Source organism: Marmota flaviventris, chromosome 17, assembly GCF_047511675.1.
Source record: "Marmota flaviventris isolate mMarFla1 chromosome 17, mMarFla1.hap1, whole genome shotgun sequence".
In the NCBI taxonomy this organism is placed as follows: domain Eukaryota; kingdom Metazoa; phylum Chordata; class Mammalia; order Rodentia; family Sciuridae; genus Marmota; species Marmota flaviventris.
In genome coordinates, this window is record NC_092514.1 from 41,028,187 (window position 1) to 41,041,315 (window position 13,129).

At 37.3% G+C, this 13,129-nt stretch overlaps 1 protein-coding gene across 7 annotated transcripts in view; it reads left to right on the forward strand.

Annotated features, from left to right (window-relative positions):
• The window catches only part of Acaca (acetyl-CoA carboxylase alpha), a 276,215-nt gene that overhangs the window by 208,073 nt on the left and 55,013 nt on the right, over positions 1 to 13,129 (forward strand). For all 7 annotated transcript variants that reach the window (XM_027950233.2, XM_071603724.1, XM_071603728.1 and 4 more), the window contains 3 exons: positions 1,677 to 1,774; positions 6,145 to 6,265; positions 6,928 to 7,038. In XM_027950233.2, the coding sequence (XP_027806034.1) occupies positions 1,677 to 1,774; positions 6,145 to 6,265; positions 6,928 to 7,038 (330 nt within the window). The remainder of the gene's footprint in view (positions 1 to 1,676; positions 1,775 to 6,144; positions 6,266 to 6,927; positions 7,039 to 13,129) is intronic.

The following is a 13,129-nucleotide window of genomic DNA, read 5'->3' on the forward strand; positions in this document are numbered from 1 at the left end:
TTATTGTTGCTTTCTCCAGTACTCTTAGTCATGTGATAATTCTTGGTGATTGCTCTATCTACATAGACAATCCTTCCTATAATCTGGCTTCTTGGATCCTGGAGTTTCTCTCCTTCTCTGGTTCCTCTCCTCCACCCTAGTTCAGCCTCTCATTCCCCATAATTTCAGTTTCAAGCATCACTTTGTTTTCCACCTTCATTCTTTCTTTCCAACTCACTTTCTGTAGTTCTCTTGAGTCCAACAATCCTTTAAACCCACCAGGACCTACCACCTTTTTTTCTGTTCTTTATCCTCCTTTCATTCTTTTTTTTTTTTTCTTCCTGGTACTGAGGATTGAACAAGAAAAAGAAAAATCCCCGCTCTAATCTAGGACCTTCCTTCCTCTTGTACACTTGATGTCCCTTCTTGACAACTTAAGGATGTTAATCAGCACGTCTTGTGCCTCTCCCCTGCATCCCCACTTTCCCTCTCTACTGGATCTACCCCTTTAGCATACAGATACTTATCCCTCCACTGACTATCCCTACTTCATTTTCTCCTTCCCTTTAGAGCAGCACTTTTTAAGAGTTTTCCATATACTCTTCTCTTGTTCCCTCTTTAGTGACTGTTGCCCCTCACCATTCTACTGTAGCTGCTTTTATCAAGGTCACCCATGATTGCATATTGCTGAATTCTTCAGTGAATTCGTTGTCCTCATCTTAGTTATCTGATGATTCAGCAGCATGTGACACAGTTGGTTACACTTTCATTCTTGAAATACTTTCTTCTCTGCTTCCAGTATCCCCGAGTCCCCTTTTTGTCTTTCTACCTTCCTGCCTCCTCTTTCAGTTTCCTTTGCTGCCTTTCATATCTTTACCTGTGAAACTGTTTCAGAGAATAATGAAAGTATTCTGTATTTTGATTGTGGAACAGTTGATAGATTTTATTGCTTAAAAAATATAGTTCAATTAAATTTGTTTTAAGAATGTAGGGAAATTGGTAGTGACCACCAACAGTTATGGGTTTTGGGGGTGGTGGTGGTGAAAGTGTTCTGAAAATTATGGTGATGGTCGCATAATGTATGAATATACTAAAAGCTACTGAATTGTACACACTTGGCATGTTAAACACATGCCACGTCTCTGCTTTGTATGTGCGTGTATATATGTATGTATACAAATAAATCAATTATAAAATGTTAATTTTTTAAATGTAAATAGGAATTTGGAGTTATTGAAAAAAGCAGGAGGCATGTGTTCAGTGTTCACCATTAGTACCACATAAGCTTCTGATTTTAATTCTGAATCTCTTAGATCTGTGATCTCATATATATTTTGATGATACCATGGAGTTGAGAGAGTGAAGAATAGTAATTCGCATAATTCTTTAATTTTATATTGATATCTTTAATAAAGGTATCACTGAAGATCCAAAAATTACCCATTAGCCTGTTGAAAATAAAATATACATGGAGTTGCAGTAAGGGAGTATCTTGTTTCAGGACAGTGAATAAAAAAATAGGCACTTTCATCTTTCAAAGAACCATCTATGCTGGCATAAAATCAGACAGTAACTCCAAGAAGTGATGTAGCAATTCAAAGTTACCTTTGGAACAAGCTCATTATGCACACTTTGCTGTATCTTCTGGTTGTGTCAGAGTGGCAAATAATGAGTTTAAAACTACTTGTGCTTTACAGGGATACAAGTATTTATATCTGACCCCTCAAGATTATAAGAGAGTCAGTGCTCTCAACTCTGTCCATTGTGAACACGTGGAGGATGAAGGAGAATCCAGGTAGGTATTTATGTATCAGAATAATTTGGTCATGACTAAAGAAAGGAGAATATGATAATTTTTCCTTATTGTCCTGGTAGTCGTACCTTGGAGAGCACTGAGCACTGAATAATGCTTTTTTTTTTTAGTTGTTAACGGGCCTTTATTTTATTTATATGTTGTGCCGAGTATTGAACCCAGTGTCTCACACATTCTAGGCAAGTGCTATACCCCTGAGCTACAACCCCAGCCCTGAAAAATACCTTTTAAACAACCTAGATGTCTTAGGCTTGAATCCTGGCTCTACCACTTACTATCTGACAGACCTTGTTATTGTTTGAGGTTTGAAAATGTTATTTACAATACTTATTCATTTAAAAAAATTGAAACATGGAAACAGGAAGAAAAAAATGAAAAGTAGACACACTCATACCCTGAGACCACAACTTTGAATTTGTTATATTTTTACTGTCATTTTACATCTCTATCTTTTTTTCTATGTAATTGGGATTATAATAGGAGTTTCTTTTAAATTCTTTTCACTAAAAAGTTATTTGGGGGAAATTTCTTACATTCTTAAAATATTATTTGAAAATATGAAATTTCATGGTTGCATAGTATTTCATCACAATGAACAAATCATATTTGAAAATTCAAGCTATTTTTAATTTTTCACTATTATATCCTTAGGCTGAACATTTTTTAATATTAATTTAGGAATATCGCCAATTTCTTTTTGGATTAATTTCTAGATATGGAATTACTGGTCATAAAGTCCATTTTGGAGCTGGGGATGTAGCTCTGTGGCAGAGTGCTTGCAAGGTCCTGGGTTTAATCCCTAGTACATTAAAAAAATAAAAATAAAAAATCTCCATCTTTAAGGGTTTTTAAAAATAATCTCTGATTGCCCTCCCAAGATCTGAATTCCTAATCAGCAGTATGTGATAGTGCTTGTTTCCTCTCTTTTAATTTTTCTCTGCCCTTGCCAACATTGATTACTGTCAATTAATAAAGTAGGATAAAAACAGCAATTGTTATTTTAACATGTAGTTTTGATTACCAGTGAAGCTGAACATTTTTATAATCTCTCTGCAAGTGTTTTCTAGAATGTTAATTGCTCCAATACTATTTATTGAATAATTCATGTGTTCTTATTTTTTGTTCTGTCTACTCTTGGGTTAATGCCATACTGTTTTAACTATTCTAGTGGCACATATTTCCTCACACTCTAAACACTTTCTCAAATCATATTATCTGTTTTGCCTTTTAAATGTAGGCTCGTGTGTGTGTGTGTGTGTTTTGCTGGGGATTGAACCTAGTACCTCATGCACAAGAGGCAAGCACTGGTCCACCACTGAACTACACACCTAGTCCTCTTTTCCTTCTTTATTATTTTTTTTAATTCCCCAAATCTTTCCATAATGATTTTAATTCAGATGATTGCATTCGGTCCACACACTAATTTGTGAAGGCTGACATCCTCAGTATTAACTCTAACCAAAAAAGAAGCATGGTATATTTTTTTCATTTATCCAAGTGTATTTTCAAAAGGTTTATAGTTTTCATATAATTTATTCCAGAAGTTCCCAAACTTTCTTGGTTCATGGCACCTTTAGCATCTCAGTAATTTTTTCACATCACCCCTAATCTAAAAGATACACATAATATTTCTGTTAAATAAATATTTCTAGTTAAACCCTAACAACTTCATAAGTGTTCCTGTCCTAACAACTTAATAATAATTTGAATAAAATAATACATATGAATTGAAAAAATTACTTCATTTTTAAACCATTTACTTACTATGGGATATTTGTGTCTGTATAATATCTCAAACCTTAGAGTCAGCTTAGCTATAGCCACTCACTTTTCTTATTCTTCATTGACTTTTGTGTAGAGCTTGCTTTTTCCACAGAAACTGCAAAAACCTGGCTTTGTAAAGATAGGACATGGTCAAAAGAAATATAGCACTATTTGGTGTTAAATCGCAAACAACCTAAAGCTAGTTATTCATGTGGGATCTGACAAATATCACATGTTTCTCTCAAATTGAAAATATTCTTCAGTGCCTTGGTCATCTTGGGACACAGTGTGGCCAGTTTCTTCGTGTTTGTTTATTTATTTTGGTGCCAGGGATTGAACCTAGGGGCACTTAACCATTGAGCCACATCCCCAGCCCTTTTTTGTTGTTGTTGTATTTTATTTAGAGACAGAGTCTCACTGAGTTGCTTAGGGCCTCACTAAGTTGCTGAGGCTGGCCTTTGAGCTTGTGATCCTCCTGCCTCAGCCTCCCAAGCCACTGGGATTATAGGTGTGCGCCTCCATGCCTAATGAAAGCTGTTTGTTTTATACATTGCTTTTGTTACAAAACAAGTCATTACTTTATTCTGGGGTTCCTCATCTGAAAAAGGAAGATCAGGTAAACTAAGGCCCTTAGCTCAGTGCTGAGCATATAGTAATCAATCAAAAATCCTGGTGGTGGTGTTAGTGGTGGGTTGTTGTTGTTATTATTATTGTGGGTTGTTGTTGTTATTATTATTATTATTATTATCATCATCATCATCATTATCTGTAATAATGGCAGTGATATTACCTGTCACACTGGACTGTTGTGAAGATCAGAAATCATATGAATGTTTTGCTAATTATAAAACACTATACAAAGTTTTTTATTATAACATTAAAATTTAGTAATACTTTAAAGAATGGTAGCCCTAGATGGTAGAAGACTCAGATCAGAGAGCAGAAACTGGGACGTGTATATTCTTTTTTTCTCATAATGTAGTAGAAGAAGATGCCACTTATCACATCATGAATACTTGTGAAGCAATATGCAGGCCTTATGAGAGGATATGCTTCACAGGAAGGGCTGACTGGCCCATGAGTACTTGATGACTATATGGCATGTGGACCTTAAAAAAGAATGTATTACCCCTTCCTCAAATTAATGTGGTTCATTGGCCTCTTAAGGAAGATTAGCTTCATCTGTTATATAACTCTAGAATCCAAGGTCTAGATAAAGAACAAAAGGAAGAATTGGGGAATTACTGAAATAGGAGAAGCTAAAAATAAAAAACTATAGAAATCTGGAAAGCAGAGCTGCAGCATCATAGACGAACAGCAAGAGCAAAGGAAGAGAATTGATGGAGGGCAGACAGGAAAAAGAGAGCAGAGGAATATGGCAATGGGGGAAAGTAGTTTAAGAATCACTATGGAATATTTATTTATTATGTCAATTTAAAAAATTTTGCCAAGCCTCTGGATAGATGTGGAATAGTAAATAACATATGCCCGTCTCTACTTCCAACTTTGTATTTTTCCTTTCCTTTATTAGTTGCATTTCCCATTATTAAGTATCACTCCTAATCCCCAACCAGGAAGAAAGACAGATGAGTACTCCCAGTAGATCCATAGGATGCTTTCTGGACAACTGGGTCAGCATGTCACTTCTACTTGTATTCTGCCTTCCCCCCTGGAGAACTATAGCCAGGAACTCTTACATATGCACTTGGTATTTGAGAATGAGCAGGAATGGGAGTATGCTGTTTTGGTCTTCCCTTGCATCCCTATCTTGGAAAAGAAAAGGAGTTTTGATTTGAGAAAGTAGCTCAAGCGTTCTCATACCCCTCTATTTGAATTTTTTTTTTTTTTTTTTTTTTTTTTTTGGGTGGTGGTGGTACTGGGGATTGAAACCAAGGGTACTCTACTGAGCTATATCCCCAGCCCTTTTCATTTTTTTTTTTTTTTTTTTTTAATTTGGAGATAGGGTCTCACTAAGTAGCCCAGACTGATCTTGAACTTGTGATACTCCTGCCTCAGCCTCCAGAGTTGCTGGGATAATGCCTGGCTTAATTTTTTAATTCTTATGTAAAATTGTTGATTTGAGGACAGTTAGAGATATACATTGACCCTGCTTTAAAGAAAGAAAGGGCTTTAAAATCTGAGGGCCATCTTGTAGCTTTTGAGTGTTCTTTCAGCAGTGAACCTTTGAGGTTCTGGAATGATTGGAGAGTCATCATTGGCCTTTAATGAGATTATCACCATATGTCAAGCCCTTTTCTTGTTGTCAACCCTTAGAGATAGGTACTACTGTCCCCATTTTACAGAAGTTACTATTATCCTGAGGCATACCACTCTATCAGAGCAAGAATTTGCACCTATCTGCTTAATTCCAGATTTTGTGTTTTATATTCTACCATACTGCTTCCAATAAGATAAGAACCAAGCTAAGAAGGAAAAACATATGAAGAATATAAAAGAAAGTGTATAAAGGTCTTATGTTAAATATAAATTTTCAATATGCTTTTAGCAGCCTTTTAATGGTAATATTTGTTTAATAGTTGTGTTACTATGTTTAACCTTAAAACTTTGGCATGACTCTTATCTACTAGGTATAAGATAACAGATATTATTGGGAAAGAAGAGGGGCTTGGAGCAGAGAACCTTCGAGGATCTGGAATGATTGCTGGAGAATCCTCATTGGCCTACGATGAGATCATCACCATCAGCCTGGTAAATCCTCACAGAATGTAAATTAATTAATCAGTTTATTTATTTATTTATGGTGCTGGGAATTGAACTCAGGGCCTCCAGAATGATAGACAAGTGCTCTCCAGCTTAGCTACCCTACCCCACAGAATATGAAATTTTTAAAAAACTCACTGTGTAGTTAGGTTATTTGTGCCCCATTACTACTATTCAGTCCCAGATAAAAGCATTGCTTGCAAATGTTATTTTAATTATGCAAAATAATGGGAACTTAGGATATAGGATAATGTAAATTAATGAAATAATATAAATTATTTCCCAAGTAAACCTAGGTTTATTTTAGCCTTTAGTTTAAGTTCTTATTTCTCTAGATATCCTATCAGACTTTTAACAACTTAAATTTCTTCTCTTCATAGTACTTTTTTTGCTCATACCTGTAGTGGGGATGCCAGGCATCTCTGAAATGGGCAAGATACTATAATCCTTAAAGTTTCTAATATTTGAAATATTGAATTGATTTTGTCTCTTTGATTGAAAGTGTGTTTTTTGTATTAGTCAAACAGACTTCATAAAATGCAATCTTTATTTCTGTTCATGTGGATTTTACACATTTTATCTTTTCCTTAGTTCTTAAAGCTTGGGAGAGGACATAAATATGTGACATGCATAATTTATTCTTTTTTAAGGTGACATGCCGGGCCATTGGGATTGGTGCTTATCTTGTACGGCTGGGACAGAGAACCATCCAGGTTGAGAATTCTCACTTAATTCTGACAGGAGCTAGTGCCCTCAACAAAGTAAGTTTCTAGGGCTTGGGAGGAGTATATGAAGTTTGAAGCTTATCATGAATTCAAAATTCCAGACCTTGATTGAGCACATGCCTATAATCCCAGCTACTCAGGAGACTGAGGCAAAAAGATCTCAAGTTTGAGGCCAATCTCAGCAACTTAGTGAGACTGTGTCTCAAAATAAGAAAGTGGTAGAGTATCCCTGGGTGCAATCCCCAGCAGTACCACAAAAAATATATCATCATCATCATCATCATCATCATCATCATCTTTATTAAGGGGTCATTCTATTCATGACTTCCTTAGTTTGTATCTTCCTATCTTCCTCCATTATACTTACCCATTGACTTACTTGCCTTTTTATTCATTCATTCATTTCATTTAACAGATACTTTGAGTAGCTACTGTCTTTCAAGCATTGTTCCAGCCTAACTGTATAACCTCTGCTCCAAAGAACTTACATTCTAGTCTGTCTCTAGAAAGACAGAATTAATTGAATGCTTTTGTTCTGGCCCACAGCCCCTTACTTCTTCTTACCTATGTTACTACGAATAAGGCATGTGGGAACTATTCTCATGCATGGAGCTATCTTTAGTTCTAGTTGTATTTGTTCCCATTTCAGGTCTATAGTGTGGACTAGGCACTGGCCTAGGTGTTTAGGATATCTAATTCTAATGGTTTGAGAAATCTGTCGATAAACCTCTAAAAAAGAAAAAGAGGGCACTTATGGTGTTCTCTTGTATATAAAGTAAGTACTCAGTAAATATTGAGTGGGAAGATAGGTGGATGGGTTGCTGGGAAAGGATATAACGTAGACATTTATCTTTCCTTCCAAAGAAAGACTTTGTATTTTTAAACCAAGCTCACAGGGACTTTTCTAAAGGCAGAAAAAAAAATGGATGATGAGACTGCTGCTTGCAAAAGTGAAAATTGTCTGAGATGATCTGAATATACAAGGGACAATGCAGTTCTTACTTCTTTGTAGGCATAGAAAACTTGTTTTCTTTTGAGAGCTAAAAATGCATAATGAAATAGTGAGGGGCTGGTTGTTCGCATGCAACTTATATAAACTTTTAGCTCCTTAGCTTTCTTTCTTAGCTGTCAAAGAGGTATTATAAAGCCAAGTATGGTGGCTCATTCTTGTAATCCCAACTTCTTAGGAGACTAAGGCAGGAGAATCATAAGTTTCAAACCAGTCTTGGCAACTTAGTAATACCCTGCCTCAAAAAAAAAGGACTAGGGGTGTAGCTCAGAGGTAGAGCACCCCACTTTCAAGCCTTAATGCTATACAAAACAAAAGGAGGCGAACTATAATTTATAACTTTAAGTAATGTAGTAGAAGCTGGGCAAGGTGGAGCAGATTTGTAATCCCAGCAACTCAGAAGGCTGAGGCAGGAGGAATAAAAGTTCAAGGACAGCCTCAGCATTTTATCGAGACTGTGTCTCAAAATAAAAAGTGAGAAGGGCCGGGGATATAACTTAGTGGTAAAGCTACGGTTCAGACCCTAGTATCAAAAAAGTAATGTTGTAGTGCTCAAATGAGAATACATAAGTAAAAGTACTTAATAAAATTAGCACAAAGTATTGGTGCTGGTTTTGGGGGTTTTTTAGACAAATTATTATTGAATTGCCCAGACAGGCCTTGAACTCATGATCCTCCCAGCTCAGCCTACTTTGTAACTGGGATTATAGATTACAGGCATGTGCCACTGTACCTGGCTTTTTGGTCCTCATTGAAATTTCATTCCCCTGTCCCCTCTCACATAGTTTGGTGATTGAGTTTGTAGATTTTATACACATACTAAATTATGTTGAATATTGTGTTTATCAGGCTTACAGGAACTTTTATCAAGCCCTGAGTTTCAAGAGGAAAGATAGGGACTAAGTATCCTGTCCTATCATATCCATTTAGAATAGTTGATAATTCCATTAGTCCAATTAAATTTTGGATATGTCAGAAATTAGCAGAATTGTTTGATATGATCATCTTGTTCTCTGCTGTCATATGAACTCTCATTCTTTGAGTTTGCATTTCTCTCCAAGGAAAGGCAGAGTAGTGCTAACAATAGCCTACTTGGCCATCTTCCTCTTTTGGGAGACTATCCTAGAAATGAAGATTATAAACTGCCACTACTAAAGATTATTGCAGTGAGGAAAAGTGCTGAGAATCTCAAAAATTTTTTTAAGTTGCTCTTTCGGATACCCTCTTAGGATGAGATATTGATAAATGTTGAAGAGAGTTTTAGGTACCATTACCTGTGAGGATAGGATTTTCAAATGACACCTGTATTTCCATGATGTTTTCATAAAGAGTATTAATCTCTAAAATATATATCGTTACATTGTCCCCCCTCCCCCCACACACACCCAGATTCTATGTTTTGTACAAGGAATATTACAAAAAGTAAGTTGTTGGGTTTTGTTTTGGGATTTTTGGTTTTGGTTTTGGTTTTGGTCTAAAAAATTGCCAGTTGTGGTTTAAAGAAAAGTATTAGGTTTTGTTTTGTTTTTCCCATAAAATCTGGTTGAATTGTTCTGATCAAATTCAACATATTCATCTTCTTCCTCGCCTGCAGGGATGCTTGCCTTGTTGCAAAGGGAAAGTCAAGTAAAGCTGCTGTTGTAACTTACCAAACAATGCTCATTTTCAGAAGGACATGATCATTTTTAGCTGAAGGGAATGATCACTAGTAGAGGTTAATCTTGCTTTGCCTGCTTCACTGTCTCATGTCAGCACCTCTTAAGTATAGTCATGTTGTTAGAAGATACTGATTTTATGCAGATTCACTAAAAATGTCCATTCAGCCCCTTTGCTTATTACCTTGTATGAAAAAGGAAACTATTTGGGAGCTACCATGCTCAGATTGCTTCCTCTGACTCACCACTTGTGCATATTCTGTTTTCATATGTGCTGATGTCTTTGTAGTCTCTTTGCCTTTCTTTCTGTAGGTATCTGTCTCGCTTACTGTGAGTGTGTGCAAGTCCCTCTGAGTGCACGCCTTTCTGTGTAAGTGCTGATCTCTCTCTCTTTGTTTCTGTGTCTTGCTTATAGATTCCTCTCTTTCTCTATGTTTCTCCCTGAATGTCCATGTGTGAGAAAGTCTTTGTGTGTTTGAAATACTGTAGAGGCTCCTTTCTTAGCCTTGACCATTTTGCTCATAGTATGTGTGTACCTGTGTAAAGTGGAAATGTATGCAGTGCATGGAAGCTTATATATGGTCTCAGACTGTAAACATTTGACCCCCACCTTTTTGAGTCTTCATCCTTTATGTTAAACATTGAGGTGAAGAATAAGAAGGGGGGAGTGCACAGAGGTTGTAGGGAAAAAAAATCTTGTGTGTGCAAGTGCCGATCCCGTTGACCCCTTTGAAAATTGAAATAATGATAATGCGCGTCTCCTGACTGCATCAAAGTATCAGCACATCAAAAGCCAGGAGGCATGAAATGCAAATGATAAAGTGAAAGCAGATGGATTGTGCATGATCGCCTGATGCCCAATGAATTTTAAAAGGTGCTGGTTTGCAAGGGGGGGGGGGTGGGAGGCTGGGGGTGGGGGGACTGAAATAAACACGTTATCCCTGCAATTTTTTTTGTTCTTGACGCTCACTCCTGACAATATTTTTTCACACTTGAGTGAACACCCACTTCATCTCTCTCTCCCTTTCTCCCTCTCTCTCTTTCTTTCTCTTTCTGTCTCCTCTCCAATTTCCCCCCCACCCCCCAATCCCACCTCTTACACGTCTCAGGTCATGTCGCTGCAGCTCCGGTGGAAATAATAAGATATAAACCACGAGGTTGTTATTTGCATAGAAATAGCATGGAGCCCCAGGCAGCAAGAGAGAAGGACACAGGGATCATTTGTCTAAAATTTTAATGAAAACTTTTGCTGAGGCAGAGATTTTTTAAAAAACTTTCTTTCTCCCTACTCTTCCCTAACCCTCCCCACACCCTCCAACCTCATCACTGGTCTGACTTAGCCTGATTTGATTTGAAGAGAAAGGATTGACACTCCACATATCATACTCACCTAATGTAAGAACATGTAAATTGTTTGTTCCTTTAATATGAAGCTGAAAAGACACACATTCCCAACTTAGTACATCACATGTGTGCTTCAAGCTTTTATGGCTACATTGCATCTCAGCACATGCATGATTAAGGTGACCTGGTTTTAATCAGTTTACATTGTCCTCCCTTTTGCTTTCAAAAACTTATTTTTTAAAAACTTTCTTCCTTTTTTTTTTATAGCCACTATTAGTAATCTACACATAAAATATACATATTGCAAGAGTTCCCTGGATTTTCCCCCAACTCTCAGCAGTTTTACTATACATGTTTTCTTTATGGGCACTATATCCTTTGTTCCAAAAGTAGAAAGTGCTTCCCACAATTGTATTTTTATCCCTCTCCCTTCCTGATTTCAGTATTTATATTTTCTTTTTGCATCTGTCTTCCTTTGTTGCCTGTAGTTATTTGTAAAGTCCAGAATATTTCCAACTGGAGGAAAAGTACAGTTTCTGGATTTTCTTGAATGATGTCATGCAGATTTGAGATTGAAACTAAAGGCAGTGGCTGGGCATTAGAGGCCTCCCAAAGCTTTATAATAGCCTCAAAATCAAGACTATTTGTCTGATTCCTTGTTATCTTCTGGGTTAAGCCAGTTGTATCAGAGCCATTTTATAGACATGAAGAGTAAAACAGAACTGACAGAGACAAGATCAGAGTCAGAACATGAATAATATCCCTAAGTTTTATGGCAGAAAGGGCTCTTAGGGTTCACAAAGTCTACAGCGAGAAGACAATGTGGTCATTTTCTTTTTGACCAAATGTCATAAGGGAAAAAAATATGTTGTGAGAGTGAAGTTTCTAAGGGCTTGCTGTTTCATGCCTCTCAAGGAAGTAGACCATAGGTTTCTAACTCCAGAACTATATGCAGGTGATGGAGTTCTCAGAATGCCTCACAGAGTGAAAGAATAGAACTGATGGGTGTGGCAAATTGCCCTGTGTGTAAGGAGTCATTCTGGCCTCACAAAGACAGTAACCTATGTACTCAGGGTATTGATAAGATGGGTCCTTAAGGAGATGAGGTCCTTTGCAGAGTCATAAACTCTTAAGTCAGGGTACCACTCCACCTCCTCACTTTCTATTTTATATGTTTAGCATAGTGTCAGGTGGCAATGAGACTGGAAAGTCCTATGTTGTAAGGGAACACCGTTACAAACTAGAGCTTCTAGCTCTCAGCCATTGCACCAGACTTCTTGAGAGCCCACTCCCTGTATACAGAAATCAGAATTTGCAGTTTATGCATATTCTATGGACAATAACTGCTTATGAATGTAAGGCTTCTGCCAGTGACTGATATTTTGTGGGTGCTAGGAGGTGATATGTGACTTCCTTGTGGTAAACATTTTAAAGAGAAACAGAAGCTTCTCTTTTTGCGGAGGGGGATGTGATCCTATGATCCCATCCCCTTTAGTGAGATCAGGCTTCTGTTTTCACTGAATCTGCCAGGAAAAAAAGAAGTTACGTGCTGGATTCGGCTAGGGCTCTTAGTCATTTAAGGGGTCTAATTCTGCTAACCTGGCTTTCGAGACTTAATACAAGGAAGTCACGTCTCTCTCAATCCTTCTTGGCTTCCATGGACATATTTATATGTAGCTGTGCAACATGAACTATGAAGTTGTCACATTTTACTCTATCAGGGATGGTACCAGAGTTACTCCATGAGTGGGTCCTTTTTGTTACACCAGGGGCTTCTACTGTACAGTCCCTGTGTTCACCCTTGACTCTGTGCCACACATGTAAGGGACTCAAGAAGGGAAGGGGAGTTTACCCAGCTCTCACGTGGGGTGGGCAGCGCTGTCACTTTCATGTTACTTAAGGAGGTTGAAAGCCTGGACTCTACAGCCAGGCTGCCTGGGTTTAGTTCCTGGCTGTGTGACCTACCAATTGTATAATCTTGGTCAGTTTACTTAACCTCTGTGGGTTGCAGTTTAGTATCTATAAAATGATTGTGGAAGGGGGGGTGTAATAATAGTACCTATCTACAAGGATTAGAGTGGAGATTAAATTAGTCAATATAGGAAAACACTGACACTGT